Here is a 12,970-nt window from a genome sequence, read left to right on the forward strand (position 1 = left end):
AGGGAGTTGGAAATTTTTTTTAAATGAAGGTCCAATTTGAAGCCATTCGTGCATCATTTTTACACTTTCTTTAAGCATGTTTAAGGGTCTAGAATAGAGATTTGATTATTTATGTTCACCCAGACATGTTACACACAGCACATTATGGGTTAAAAGTGGGGAGGGGGCAGGCCCCCAGTCAAAAAAGTGGAGGGCCACTGGCCTCCCTGTTCCGCCGCCTATGCCTATTTATTTATTAGGCCTACAAAATAATTTGCCAAATGTACCGTAGCCTACGGTATCTACTCCAAAAATACAACCTTATCTTTCAAGAATTCTTTACGCCGGATGAAAAGTGAGAAACTCAACTGATCTAGCCAGCTATCCACAGAAGATAATGATTGGACATCGAGCGTTGGCGCTGTGGCGCCTCATGGCACCATGCACAGCCAAAAACTACACGTAATTTATGGACAATAAATTGGCGAAAAGGTCATTGACCTTTATGCGGGAGTATCGAGTCATCAAGATGGCAGTGTACGAGACGCTGATTTTGTAAGTGACCAAAATTTCATAAAGTTGTCACATATTCTCACTCAAACTCTAGGAGTAGGTAGTAGATTTAACTAATATATAAGCAATGTGTTTTGATGGGGGGAAATTTAGCCAGGAATTGAGTGGACTGAAGGAATTTGGCGGCGAAGGCCAAGCGCTGGAAGAGGGAACAGAATTCGACAACCTAACAACCTGTCAATGTGTCAAGTTTCTGGATCTGAATCTACCAGTGGCGTAACTAGGGTTGGTAGCGCCCGGGGCAAGAAACAAAATTGGTGCCCTTACCCCCCACCCGAGAATATCTTAGACGCGGGGGTGTGGGAATGGCATTGGCATTATGATATAATATTTTTTTAAGTGAAGTGAGGCTAGTGGGGATTTTACGTTGTCAATATTTATATTACATTCGCATGGACGGACATTTTTTTGCGGGCTTGCTAGGATTCTAGCGAGTAGATTTCTTGCAATATTTGTCTTATTTACCATCCAATTTATATCCTTCAATGTAGGCCTACCCAGTGTTCGAAATATGCCTCAAAAAGTTACAGGCCAGCCGGGCTTGACCTTAAGTTACCGGCCAGCCGGGGATGGCAACTAGATGCCAGTCAGAAAAGTTACCGACCAGGCCAAAAAGTTACAGGCCAATGGCCGGCTGACCGGCCCTATTTCGAACGCTGGGCCTACCTGTAATACATGAATATCGTTAGCATATCAAGCGCAGTCAAAGAAAGTTTTTTGAGGTTTCTGATCGTCACGATGAAACATTTTTTAAAAAACACGACTTTCTCAGTTCTCCCAGCCATTTTGTTTACTCGTTGTTATCGACGTCACCAATTAGTCTCGACCTCACTTGTGCAACGTGGCTGTATTGCGAACAGACAGAAACCGGCTGTAAATGAGGTGGGTCATCTCGTGACTTGCATTGTTTCACCACCGATCACGCTCGTCGGACGAAGGGGGGTCGGCGGCTTGGAAATTATCTTTTAAGTATCAGAAATTCCAAGTTAAATTTACTTGGATACATTGAATAAGATAACTATGATTTGGAGATCAGATATATGTGAGTACCAATTTCATATAAATTGACTGAATTGCAAAAAAAATTGTTGAAATGTTTGAGCTGCGCAAAACGTAAAGTGTGTAAATCCCATTGACACACAAAATGGCATAAGCCAGTCTCAGTGTAAAAACGGCGTACACGAGACTGGCAAGCAAGTCTAAGTGAGGCCAACTTGGCGCCCCTAAAGTTGGTTTTTTATTACTTCCGTGGTCCAGGTACGCGCTGGTGAATTGCGATTGCGTAGAAGTCACAAGATCGCCTACTATGCGCCGCGCCGCGCCGAGGACCAATGGGTCAACCGGCTTGTTGTCAAGTGCGTTGATCATCCAATCACCGTGATTGTTTATTTCTTCTGTGTGTACGCTCGTTTACTAGTGCTGGTATCGGCAAGCATTTTCGTTGTCGACAATCGATCAAAATTAAAAAGCCGACGTCGACAATTAGGCCTAATTAATGTCCCAAAAATTCGGCCCATGGCAAATTATTGCGACGATCAAGGTTCAAATTTGGCAACCTACAGAGTGCACATTTATACAGTCAACACACTGCAGGGACTATGAAAACGATACATACTGGCAACGCTATAGTCATGGTATAGTTGCTTAAATATTATTTGCATGTGGGGTGAGAGGAACTAAGAAAATAAAGCATATTTTTCACGTAAAAAACATATAAATAAACAAATACTCAACCAAGTAAACACACAAAATTAATTTTGTCATCCCAAGTGTGCACACGGCACGCTAAGAATGACCTTGACATTTGGCCAATCAACGATCGTTATTCAGCCAAATCAACATCATCGAAAATGGGAAAGCATGGAAAGGGGTCACAATTTTGCTGGATTTGACCATTTTGGATGCTATATATTATGAACTATCCTTTGATATTTAGATAAAAAAGATTCATAACTTTCTTGTCGCATGAGATCTTAAAAAGAAGGAAATTAGCAAAGTATCTGCCAATCAATTTTTCAATTTCGATCGCAAAATTTCTGATATTTTTTGTTGATACATGCAAAGCTCTTGTCGCCAATCGGCAAAAGTGCTCTTGTCGACAATTTTGTTGACAACGCCTTGTCGATACCAACACTGTCGTTTACGCCCTGCGCACAGCTCGGACCATGGAAGTATTAAAAAATTAACTTTACTTTACTACTACTGCCCTAGTCATGCTAGTGGTAGCGCCCTGGCCGGCCCCTAGTTATACGCCACTAGAATCTTCTGCACTGGTCGCGATTATTTTTTTCTTACAACTAATTTGTCAAGTATGTGGTAAAATCAGTTAATTTTTCAGAAAATCTAATTTTTTCAGTTAGTTTTGCTTTATTCCCTGTGCTGTAAAAACGAAAAATGGAAAAAATCAAAATGTACAAATAATGATGTACAAAAAAATAATCGCCTACCGGTTGTCCCAATTATTACACTAAATATTACACTTATTCTGTTGGTCGACATGACGTCACTCGTGATAGATCGCTACATCCAGTGTTCGAATTAAGGAAAAATAAATGGTTTTCCACGGACAACCAGATTACAATTTCTGGTTGTCCGTCTAAAAAATTTGGTTATCCGTAGGCTACAGATTTATGGTTGTCCGGCGGACATCATCATCATCATCATCATCAGTCGGCTGCGGAGCAGGCGACTACAAGCTTTCTCCAACTGTTGCGATCTTGGGCAAGCGAAACAATTTTGTTTGGCTGCAGCATCCCTTCAGTATCTCCCAGGAGGTGCTGTACATACTGTAAGTACAGTGTCATGGTCGCCCCGGTTTCCTCTTCCCATGTGGTGGAATATAAAGGGCATATTCTTTCACAGGCTCGTCATCTTCAAGACGCAGTATATGGCCGAGAAATTTGAGTTGATGAATCTTGACTCTGGCAACCAGTGGAGTGGTGTTGGTCAGATTGTAGATGGTTTCATTTGGGATCCGATCCACACGCTTGATGTTTAACATGACTCTGTAGCAAGATGTTGCAAAGGCATTGATCTTGTTTTCCATGTCCTTGGTGATTACCCATGACTCGCACCCGTACAGGATAGTGACACAAGTTGTCTCAAACAGCTTGATTTTTGTTCCGATTGGCAGGGATGGGCTTCTCCAAAGCGTTCCAGTTTCCAGAAAGCGGCCCAGGCTAGTGCTTTTCTTCTTTTTAGGTCTCCAACACTAGAGCCCATCTTGGAACCCAAGTACTTGAAGTCTGTGACATGGTTGATGGTACTACCATAGACTTCAAGTGCTGGCTGGGCGTTACAGTTTGCAGTCATATATTCTGTCTTAGGTGCGCTGATGACAAGGCCTAGATCTGCTGCTGCTGTTGCAGTCCTAGTAAGCTGTGACTGGGCCCGAGCTATAGAAGATTCCAACAGGGCAATATCATCAGCAAAATCCAGGTCATTCAGCATCTTAGCAGGATACCTGCTTGACCGGACGTGGGTAGGTAACAATTCCAGCGCCAATTCCAGAAGTTGATTTCTTCAGGAGGTAGTCTACCAGGATAATGAACAGGAATGGTGCCAACACATCACCTTGAAGTACTCCAGTTGTTACTTGGAAAGGCTCTGAGATACTTCCATCTACCAAAACTGCACTATTGGAGTCCTTGTAGAGCACCTGGATGGCATTGACCACAACCTTTGGTATTCCATAATGCCGCAGCACTGAGAACATGACGGACCTGTTGATGGAGTCAGTGGCTTTTTTGAAGTCCACAAAAGTGACTGTCAATGGAAGTTGGTACTCCTTGAAGCCTTCCATGATCCTCCTCAAAATGTGTATTTGCTGAGCACAGCTTCGACCTGATCTAAAGCCAGCCTGGTTGCTTCTCAGTAAAGGATCAATGTGAGGTCAGATTCTGTTCAGAAGGATCTTGTTGTACACTTTTGCGGCAATGGACATAAGTGAAATACCACGGTAGTTTGTCATGAGAGAGAGGTCGCCTTTCTTTGGTAGACAACAGAATCAATATTTTTGGTTTTTTACGGCGACTTTTTTAGTTGTCCCGGGCGAACGGACAACCAAAATTTCGAACGCTGGCTACATCCCATTGGTTGTTTTTTCTGAGATTCGGCTGTACCATCTTGTGCCCTCGGATACGAAAGGCATGAAGGGACAGTTGGCATTGTACTCAATGGGAGGATAGTCAGAATACCGGACTTTCAAAAAGCGAACTTGCTCGAAACAATTTTTGGTTGGAAAATAGTAGACCTAAACCCTGTAAAGAATATTTTTTATCAATTTTTCTCCCACTTTTGGACCTTTTTAGTGGAAAATATAGCAAAATGTGGACCTTAGTGGAAAGGGGGGGGGGTGAAGCAGTACCCCCTGTACAATGTAGATGGCATGCCAGAGGATGAAGTGAGTGTGAATTCACCAGCATTTTACTGTGATTTTGTTTTGTTCTCTTGCAGACACACAACAGATGACAAGTACTACATAGAGGCCAGAGACCCAGGAGCTAGGGAGGTCCTTGTAATTGACAGACTGAGCCAAGAAATATATCTAGAAAGTAAGACAGTCTTTAGACAGATGCACAGTTTATTGTATACCGTACACACAAAATTCACCTACATGGTGTAGCTAGAGAGTCTATTGGTTTCTAAGTTTTGATGATAAAAGTAATTCGTCTTATTGCAGGTTGGCAACAATAATAACAACAACATAAGAAAAATGGAAACATCAGTTAGAAGAAAAAGGAATGTTTTAAAGGTTTAATGTGAGTACTGGTCATGGTGGCCCAAACGTAAACTTTCACATTAGCTGATAAGCTAGGTCTGCTTGTTCTCTAATTGACAAGTGGCAGTCTTCAGTGAACAGCTCTTTTCAGAGCCATCAGTAGGCAATGGGCGGCCTACATGTCACATTCTTAGGTACTTTGTACTGAAGAAGTCAAGAGTTGCTCCCGACAGTTCCAAGCTTGTCCAACGGCGAACCCGCTAAAAAACTCCCCATCGGAAAAGCCTATCCCACAATTATAATAAATGTTTTGAATTAAGACAATGTACTGATTAATTTTAAGGTTTCTATGCTTTATTGAATAATGGACTATCCCAGTGGAAATACATACACCCCATATGGAAGACATGACCTTAATCTCCCATACAGAGGTGTAGATTTCAAATGGAGTCATTCATTCAGGTAACCCTATTTGAAATTCACACTTGGTGCGTGGAAGATTAATGTCATGTCTTCAATGGGGTTATGGATTTAATGTTTCTGTCATTACAGGAGATGCCAGTCAGGTTCCTTCCAGTGCATTCAGTCGGCCCATCTGTGGCATTGTGGGTATTATTAGACTCCTAGCAGGTAAGTCATGTACATGTAGTAATTAGGATCCACAACTTGTGCGTTCCCCTGTAATACTTATACTCTTTGAAATAAGCCGAAAAATATTTTACGAATGTAAACGTGTAAAAAGTTATGTGTAACTGTAACCTTATTTGTTTTACACATGTGGGCCAATTTATAGCATCACACATCATTGCGTTCAGTCAAAACGGCTTAGTATGTTAGCAAAGACACTGCTTTTAGAGACACTGCTTTTAGAGACACTGCTTTTAGAGACACTGCTTTTAGTTCTTTGGAGTCAATTCTCAAAACATACAGTAGGTCAGACCTATATCATGTGATTGTTAAGGAAGACCTGACTGCTATTGACTTTTGTGTAACTTTTAAAATGACCTCTTTTACATAATAAATCATTGTGACTGAATGCACTGATGTGTGATGCTATAAATTGGTCCACATGTGTAAAATAAATAAGGCTACACATACCTTTTTACACTTTTACATTTCGTAAAACATTTTTTGATGTAATTCAAATAACTATTTGACGTCATAGGCAAGGGGCAGTCTATTTATTTAATAATCACTCAAAGAGGTACAGGGCAATCTACTTTATTGCAAACTCCCTGCAGTTGCATTAGCCGATAAGCGAGGTCGGCTTGTTCTCTGTTGATAAGGGCAGTCCGCAGTGTTCGGCTCTTTACATAGCCACCGAAAACTTTACATTAGCATATAGAGCAGGTATGCTTATTTACTGTTAACAAGGGGCAGTCTCCAGGGAACGGCTATTTTCAAAGCTATCGGTAGGCAAGGGGTGGCCTACATGTCTCATATTTACTGGAAACAGCAGACACGTGTAGTTATATGTAGGTCTAAAATGACATGTTGAGCCAATGAGCCTATCAGAAAACCCCATTGTACATATAGCTATGTCCTATTTCTTCTTTGCACATTGCCGTGGTATGCTGCCATGACAGCACTCTGAGGTGAGGTTTTTTTGTTGCTGTTGTTGGTTTTTTGTTGTTGTTGATAGTATCAAGTCTTTTCGCACACTGTAATTCAAAATGTAATAGTTAGGCAAAAAATTTGTTTGCTTGCCCTCTGGTGGGATTTTTGGGGTGGGTCGGTAGGTCGGAAATTCAAATTTTCTTTTAAAACTAGATCTTTATTTTTCCTCATACATGTAGGCCCGTACCTTGTCGTTATTACCAAAAAGAACAAAGTTGGCGAGATCGACGGAGAGACAATATGGAAGCTAGCGTCATATGATATACTGCCTTATAAGAGGGGACTCCTACACCTAAATGAAGAACAGGTGAGTGAGTGATGGACAAAAAGGTGCCCATCTCTCTTTCATTAGAGATTTGTGCCATACTCCACCGTGAAATGTGTGCTGTGGGGGGATCACCACACCTCCTCCACAGTGAGTCTGTTACCTTCCCAGAATTATAGAATGCCGATACCCATTTACACACCTGGGTGGAGAGGAGTAATCAAGATAAAGTGCTTTACTCAAGGGCACACAACATGATGGCATTGCCAGGGCTCAAACCCGCAACCTTCTGATCATGAGTCCACTCGGCCACCGTGCTCCCAATGTTCTTCTCTTACCTGTGATGGACAGCAAGATTATGAAGAACAGATAAAGATGACCCAACCACCAATTGTACACTATGAGGGTTCATATACGCACCAGTAAAGTCCTTTCGGGAGGCGGTCTGCCTGGTATGCTACGGATAAGTTTCAGCAGTTGCAAGTTTCAGCATCTGTGGGTTGCGCCATATTTTTCTTTAAAAATTTGAGTCACCGAAAAAAAGGTTATTAGGAAGCCCTACCTTACATTCCATTATATTTTTTACTTGTTTAATTTCAGCAACAAGACAACAAGATCTACGAGTCTATGATCAACTACGCTATCGAATGTAATGACTACTACTTTTCAACTAATTATGATTTGACGCACTCATTACAAAGACTATACAACACAAGCCCTGAGTTCAGGCAGATGCCATTATTTGAAAGGGTAAGTAAATTTTTTTTAGCTGATGCAGGCTCTAACCCTAATGCTACCAGACCATACAAAACTATAAAGCACTGAGTGACTGCAAGACCGTGCATCCCATGTGATCCAATTGCATAATCATGCTAAACTACATAATAGGCATGAAACCGTAGGCCAGGCCACGGTCACACACATGGCTTGCTATACCCGTTCTACTGGTTGGCATCCCGAGGGGTCGGTAGGTCAAATCTGTGGCTTCATCTTCTTTCTTCCTTCCTTCTTTCCTTCCACTTGGGCAAAAAGCAGAGAGAATGGAGGCTCTTTAGTGCAGAGACTAGACTTCCCTAAAGCATAGATTAATGCAAGAAGCACAATGGGATAATGCCACTTACCAAGTTGCTATGTAATGAGCACATTGAACAATTAGAAAACATAGAATCTGGAAGACCTTTGAGAGTTTAGTCACTAAGGATTGGGGTCCTAATCATTTCTAATTAGCACTTAATTTGCACTACTGGTATAATTATCAACCTCTAAGAACTATTTTGATTGGTTACAAAATGGCTACATGTATATCATGTACAGTATTGAGCCAATCAGAGATATGGTAAGAATAGTCAGTAGGGCTGAATGGGATTAAACTTAAAATTGCTAAGAGATCTAAAAGCTGTATTTTGGTTGCTTACTCAGGTGATATATCATGTAATTAACCAATCAGGGGCCTTGTTAGAAAGGCATTAGTGCCCATGGGTTTAACTAGGAAGTTGTCTTTTGTGTATTCCTTTGTGCAGGCTGATGAAAGATTTGTATGGAATCGTCACATGTTGAGAGAACTAGTGCAGCAGCCAGAGGTAAGGGAATTAGATTCATTTATTTTAATCATTTATTGAAACAATATACCATAGAGTTTCATCTACAAGCATAATGTGCCTCTAAACGAGGGTTTGTTTGATGAAAGAGATGAAAGGCAGATTTTTTTTTAAGTTTGATTTGTTCGGGTTTTGACAACCCTGGATAACCCAAGAAAGCCTCTATTGAAGCTTATTTCCATTGGGGTCCATTTGAACACCGGGACGGGTTGGGAACAGTCAGGGGTTAACACCCTACTCTTTTTGAAACTGGCTGCGAAATACAGGTACAGGTATGGCTATCTGTACACGGGACCGACAGCTTAACGTCCCCTCCAAAGGACGGAGTACTTTCATGATTCATTTATCCCAATTCTAAATGAACCATGGGGAGAGCGGAAGTCGTGAGTTTAATCTACAGAAGTTGCCAATTAATTTCAGACTTTTTTTTTCCAAGTCAATATCCCAGCAAATCGCCACCGCGGGAATTGAACCCGGGACATCATGCACTAAAGGCAAGTACCCTAACCATTGCGCCACCCTCCCCCATAAAACAGACACCCTCCACAAAATACTGCAATAGATTGGTCTTATAAAAGTACATGTTTGTACAACCGCCTGTATCCATAACATAGTTTCTCAAACTCCAAAAATTGTCTTTTGTCTCTTGTCAAAAAAACCTCAAACATAAATATATGCTTGTAGATGGATTTTTACTGGTAAACAGAAAAACTAGGTATACACAATAATATTAAATGGAGGAAATGAGCAAAGAAAATTTGGCTGAGATTTGAACCTGTGACCGCTGGTCTGTGGTGTGCCCAGTGCTCTTATCATTTGAGCTTTCTCCAGCCAAATGATGGACAGCGATCCCAATTGCTAGTATCTTTGCTTGAGCCCTGGTCAGAACCATGAGACTGTGCTGTTGTGTGGCCGATGATCACACCCTAGTTACGATACAACCTGGGTAGGGACATTAGAGGGAATTAGTGAAGATCTGGCTTTTAAATAGATTCATGAGTGATGCCTATAGCTTTAGAACTATTAATCATATTCACAATATTTTAACATAGAAAGAACGGTAGTTTATGTACGCACATTTTGATACCCCTATTTGTTTGATTTTATTAAATATTAACACAGCAATTTTTTGAAGAAAAAACCCAGAATTTAAAGTGTCTGTAAACTGTATTGATCTGAAATCAGCGCGAAGATAATGGTGGGTTTTACATGCCAGAATACTTTTAATACCCATTCACTCTAAGTGCAACTTTTAACTTCAGGTTTTTTTCTTTAAAAATACCACCGTGTTGTTAATATTGAACACAGTTGGGCAAATGGGCTATCAAAATACTTGTACAAAAACCACCATTCTGTCTATGTTAAGATATTGTGAATACAATTAATAGTTCTGTAGCTATAGGTGTATTTCAGGCTTTGCCGTTTGAAATTGGCATGGGAGCTTTTAATCGCTCTCCTTGAGTGCTACAGGAGAGCATTTTTACTGTACTGTATATGTGGTTATTATTGTTACACCAACGGTAGGTGAGCAATAAAATGCTCTCCTCAACTTTATTTGAGGGGAGTGATGGGGAGCAATCGCTCTAGCTCTCCTAAATGGCAAAGCCTGTATTTATAATGGCCTGCGTTACTTTTTGTGAGGTCTATACTTCATATTAGCAGCAGCAGCAGCACCTGCTTTTGCCCTGTGAATATTGAGATCATATCTATCGCATGATGACATCTATATAATATTTTTTCTTTGTTATACTTTTTCTGCAGCTTCACAGATTCATGCTACCCATAATGTGTGGATGTATCCTTTCCTTTGACTATAATTCATACACTCTTTAGATAGCAAGAACCAATCAGAGTAAACTTCAGAAAAATGTCAGGAGTGCATTAATTTTGTATTAATACTCTCTGCGTATTATGAGCAGTGCTTTTGTACGCATTCATATTTCTTGCGGATTGATGTCTTTCTATTTGCTTGCATTTTCAACATTTTTGGTGACAATTTTGTTATAAAATTACCAAAAATCATGATGTGAAATAATGGGATGTTCTTACTGATGTAGATAGAAATGGCGGGATGATTTAACATAAAGTTGCACCTTTTACTGTCGTCCGCATTAAATACTGTCGTATCTCAAAAGGTTGCCTTATGTGATTTTTTTATCCTTTTTGTATTCCATATTGTTTATTTTCTATTTCAGCATGCTCCTTTGTTTTATGAATGGACATGGGATTGTGATAGTTTGATATTATCTTTAAGGGGGTACTACACCCCTGGCCATTTTTTTGCCTATTTTTGCATTTTTCTCAAATATTATAGCGCATTGGTGACAAGTAAGATATGTATATTATAGGGGCAAGGACTACAACTACTACACTGGAAATTCAGCAACTCAAGGCAAGTAGTTATTGATTTATTGATCAAATATTGGTTTTCCTCATTTTTGACTGTAACTCCACAACTGTTGTCTGTGCTGAAATAAAATTTCCAGTGCAGTAGTTGTAGTCCTTGCCCTATAATATACATATCTTACTTTTCACCAATGCGCTATAATTTTTGAGAAAAATGCAAAAATAGGCACAAAATTAGACAGGGGTGTAGTACCCCCTTAAATTAATATATTAAGTTAATTTTACAGTGTATCATATCACAATTAGATGACAATGATTAAAAAAATCACACAAGGCAGCCTTTAGAGATATGACAGTATGTGATGCAGACAATGTGATTGAAAACATCTTTACTTACACCTTAACAATGTAAACTACAGTTGTTGCAATCAAAATGGGCATCATAAATTCCAAGCGCTTTGACTACATCTTAATATCACGGCGAAGTTGTTTTCGTGCGGGCTGTCGGTATTATATGCGAGGGTTGGACAGCGAAGGGCATGTAGCCAACTTTGTAGAGACAGAACAAATTGTGCAATACAATGGGGCAAGAGCATCCTTCATACAGGTAATATTCATTGACTGCTCAGCGCCAGAAGTGGGAAAGTGCAATAGCAGCCCTGTGACCATTTGGCAATTTACACACTGTATATTGTACTCATCTACACATGGCAGCTACACATGGTGGTAATTGCTCTTACCCACTTTTGGCACTGAGCAGTCAACATGTACTATAATATGTGATTAAGCAAGGGCATCTTTCATGTACAACATGATGTTTGTAGTCGTGTTCAAAGTTTATATCAGATATCTTACCAAGGCATTAGCCAGAGCCTGATTTTGTAGAATAAGGTATTTTTGACCATTTTGGACACCCTAAAGACACCCTCTGGCACTAATGCCTTGCATCTTACCCATCCCAGAATCCTTTGCAATATGATAATATCATCTCATTTCATCAAAAGACACTCCCATTAATTTATACAGGTTTCCTTTGTTTTCATTTTGAGAATAGACTGGTTAAACATGGGTGGGTTGATATAGTCAAGAAATAAACATAATTTGCAAGATCTGGATGTGCTCTATTCATTGAGGTACGTTCATAACCTCATTAATATACGCGAAACCTGTGATCCAATCAAAAGAAATTGATTGCCTGACCGCGCAATAATTGCGAGGTCATTAATAACTCACAATGACTCCTGACGCGCTTCAATGACTAATGCGCGCGCATGCGTGTATAAGCTAAGCGTTATAGCAATGCACACGCCTACGCAATGCCGCCGCGCTTCTGTGATTGGTAGCTCCTGTTGTCGGCGCGAATGTTAAATTCGCCTGGTCGATTTGTTGTAGGGTAGGTTACAACAATAATTAAAACCGTTTATATTTAACAGCGTTTTATGGCATAAAATGCTATTTTGATTTGTTCAAAATATTAAATACGACAAATCAAAAATAGCATTTGTCGGGTTTTGTTTTGGGCCTCTGTATTTTCCTCGGGAGCTACCGCTCCCTCGAAAAATACCTCAGCCCAAAACAAAACCCTCCAATTTCACACAATGACCTCAGAATAGATGGTGCGCAGTTATTATTGTCTAATTAGTATAAAAAATTGAAATGGGAGAAATGCATTAGTTGTTTAAGCAGAGGCGTTTAGATAGTTGTCACTTCCCATAGAGGTGCTTATTAGGGGAGGGTGCACAAGGGGTGTAGATTTCAAAGGGAGTCACCCATTTAGGTAACCCCATTTGAAATTCATACTCCCTGTGACGAAGATTAAGGTTGAGTCTTCCATAGGGCGTGTATGGATTCAACTACAATAGCCCAGTGGTT

The 12,970-nt window shown here is 40.3% G+C and overlaps 1 protein-coding gene across 1 annotated transcript in view; it reads left to right on the forward strand.

Moving 5' to 3' along the window:
- Nucleotides 1-493: 493 nt before the first annotated feature.
- LOC140146277 (phosphatidylinositol-3-phosphatase SAC1-B-like) overlaps nucleotides 494-12,970 on the forward strand; it is an 88,685-nt gene continuing 76,208 nt past the window's right edge. The window contains 8 exon segments of the mRNA XM_072168065.1: nucleotides 494-534; nucleotides 5,008-5,105; nucleotides 5,825-5,902; nucleotides 7,069-7,196; nucleotides 7,755-7,904; nucleotides 8,675-8,734; nucleotides 10,514-10,547; nucleotides 11,518-11,705. Coding sequence (XP_072024166.1) covers nucleotides 509-534; nucleotides 5,008-5,105; nucleotides 5,825-5,902; nucleotides 7,069-7,196; nucleotides 7,755-7,904; nucleotides 8,675-8,734; nucleotides 10,514-10,547; nucleotides 11,518-11,705 — 762 coding nt within the window. The 5' untranslated portion in view covers nucleotides 494-508.

This window comes from Amphiura filiformis, chromosome 2, assembly GCF_039555335.1.
Source record: "Amphiura filiformis chromosome 2, Afil_fr2py, whole genome shotgun sequence".
NCBI classification, from domain to species: domain Eukaryota; kingdom Metazoa; phylum Echinodermata; class Ophiuroidea; order Amphilepidida; family Amphiuridae; genus Amphiura; species Amphiura filiformis.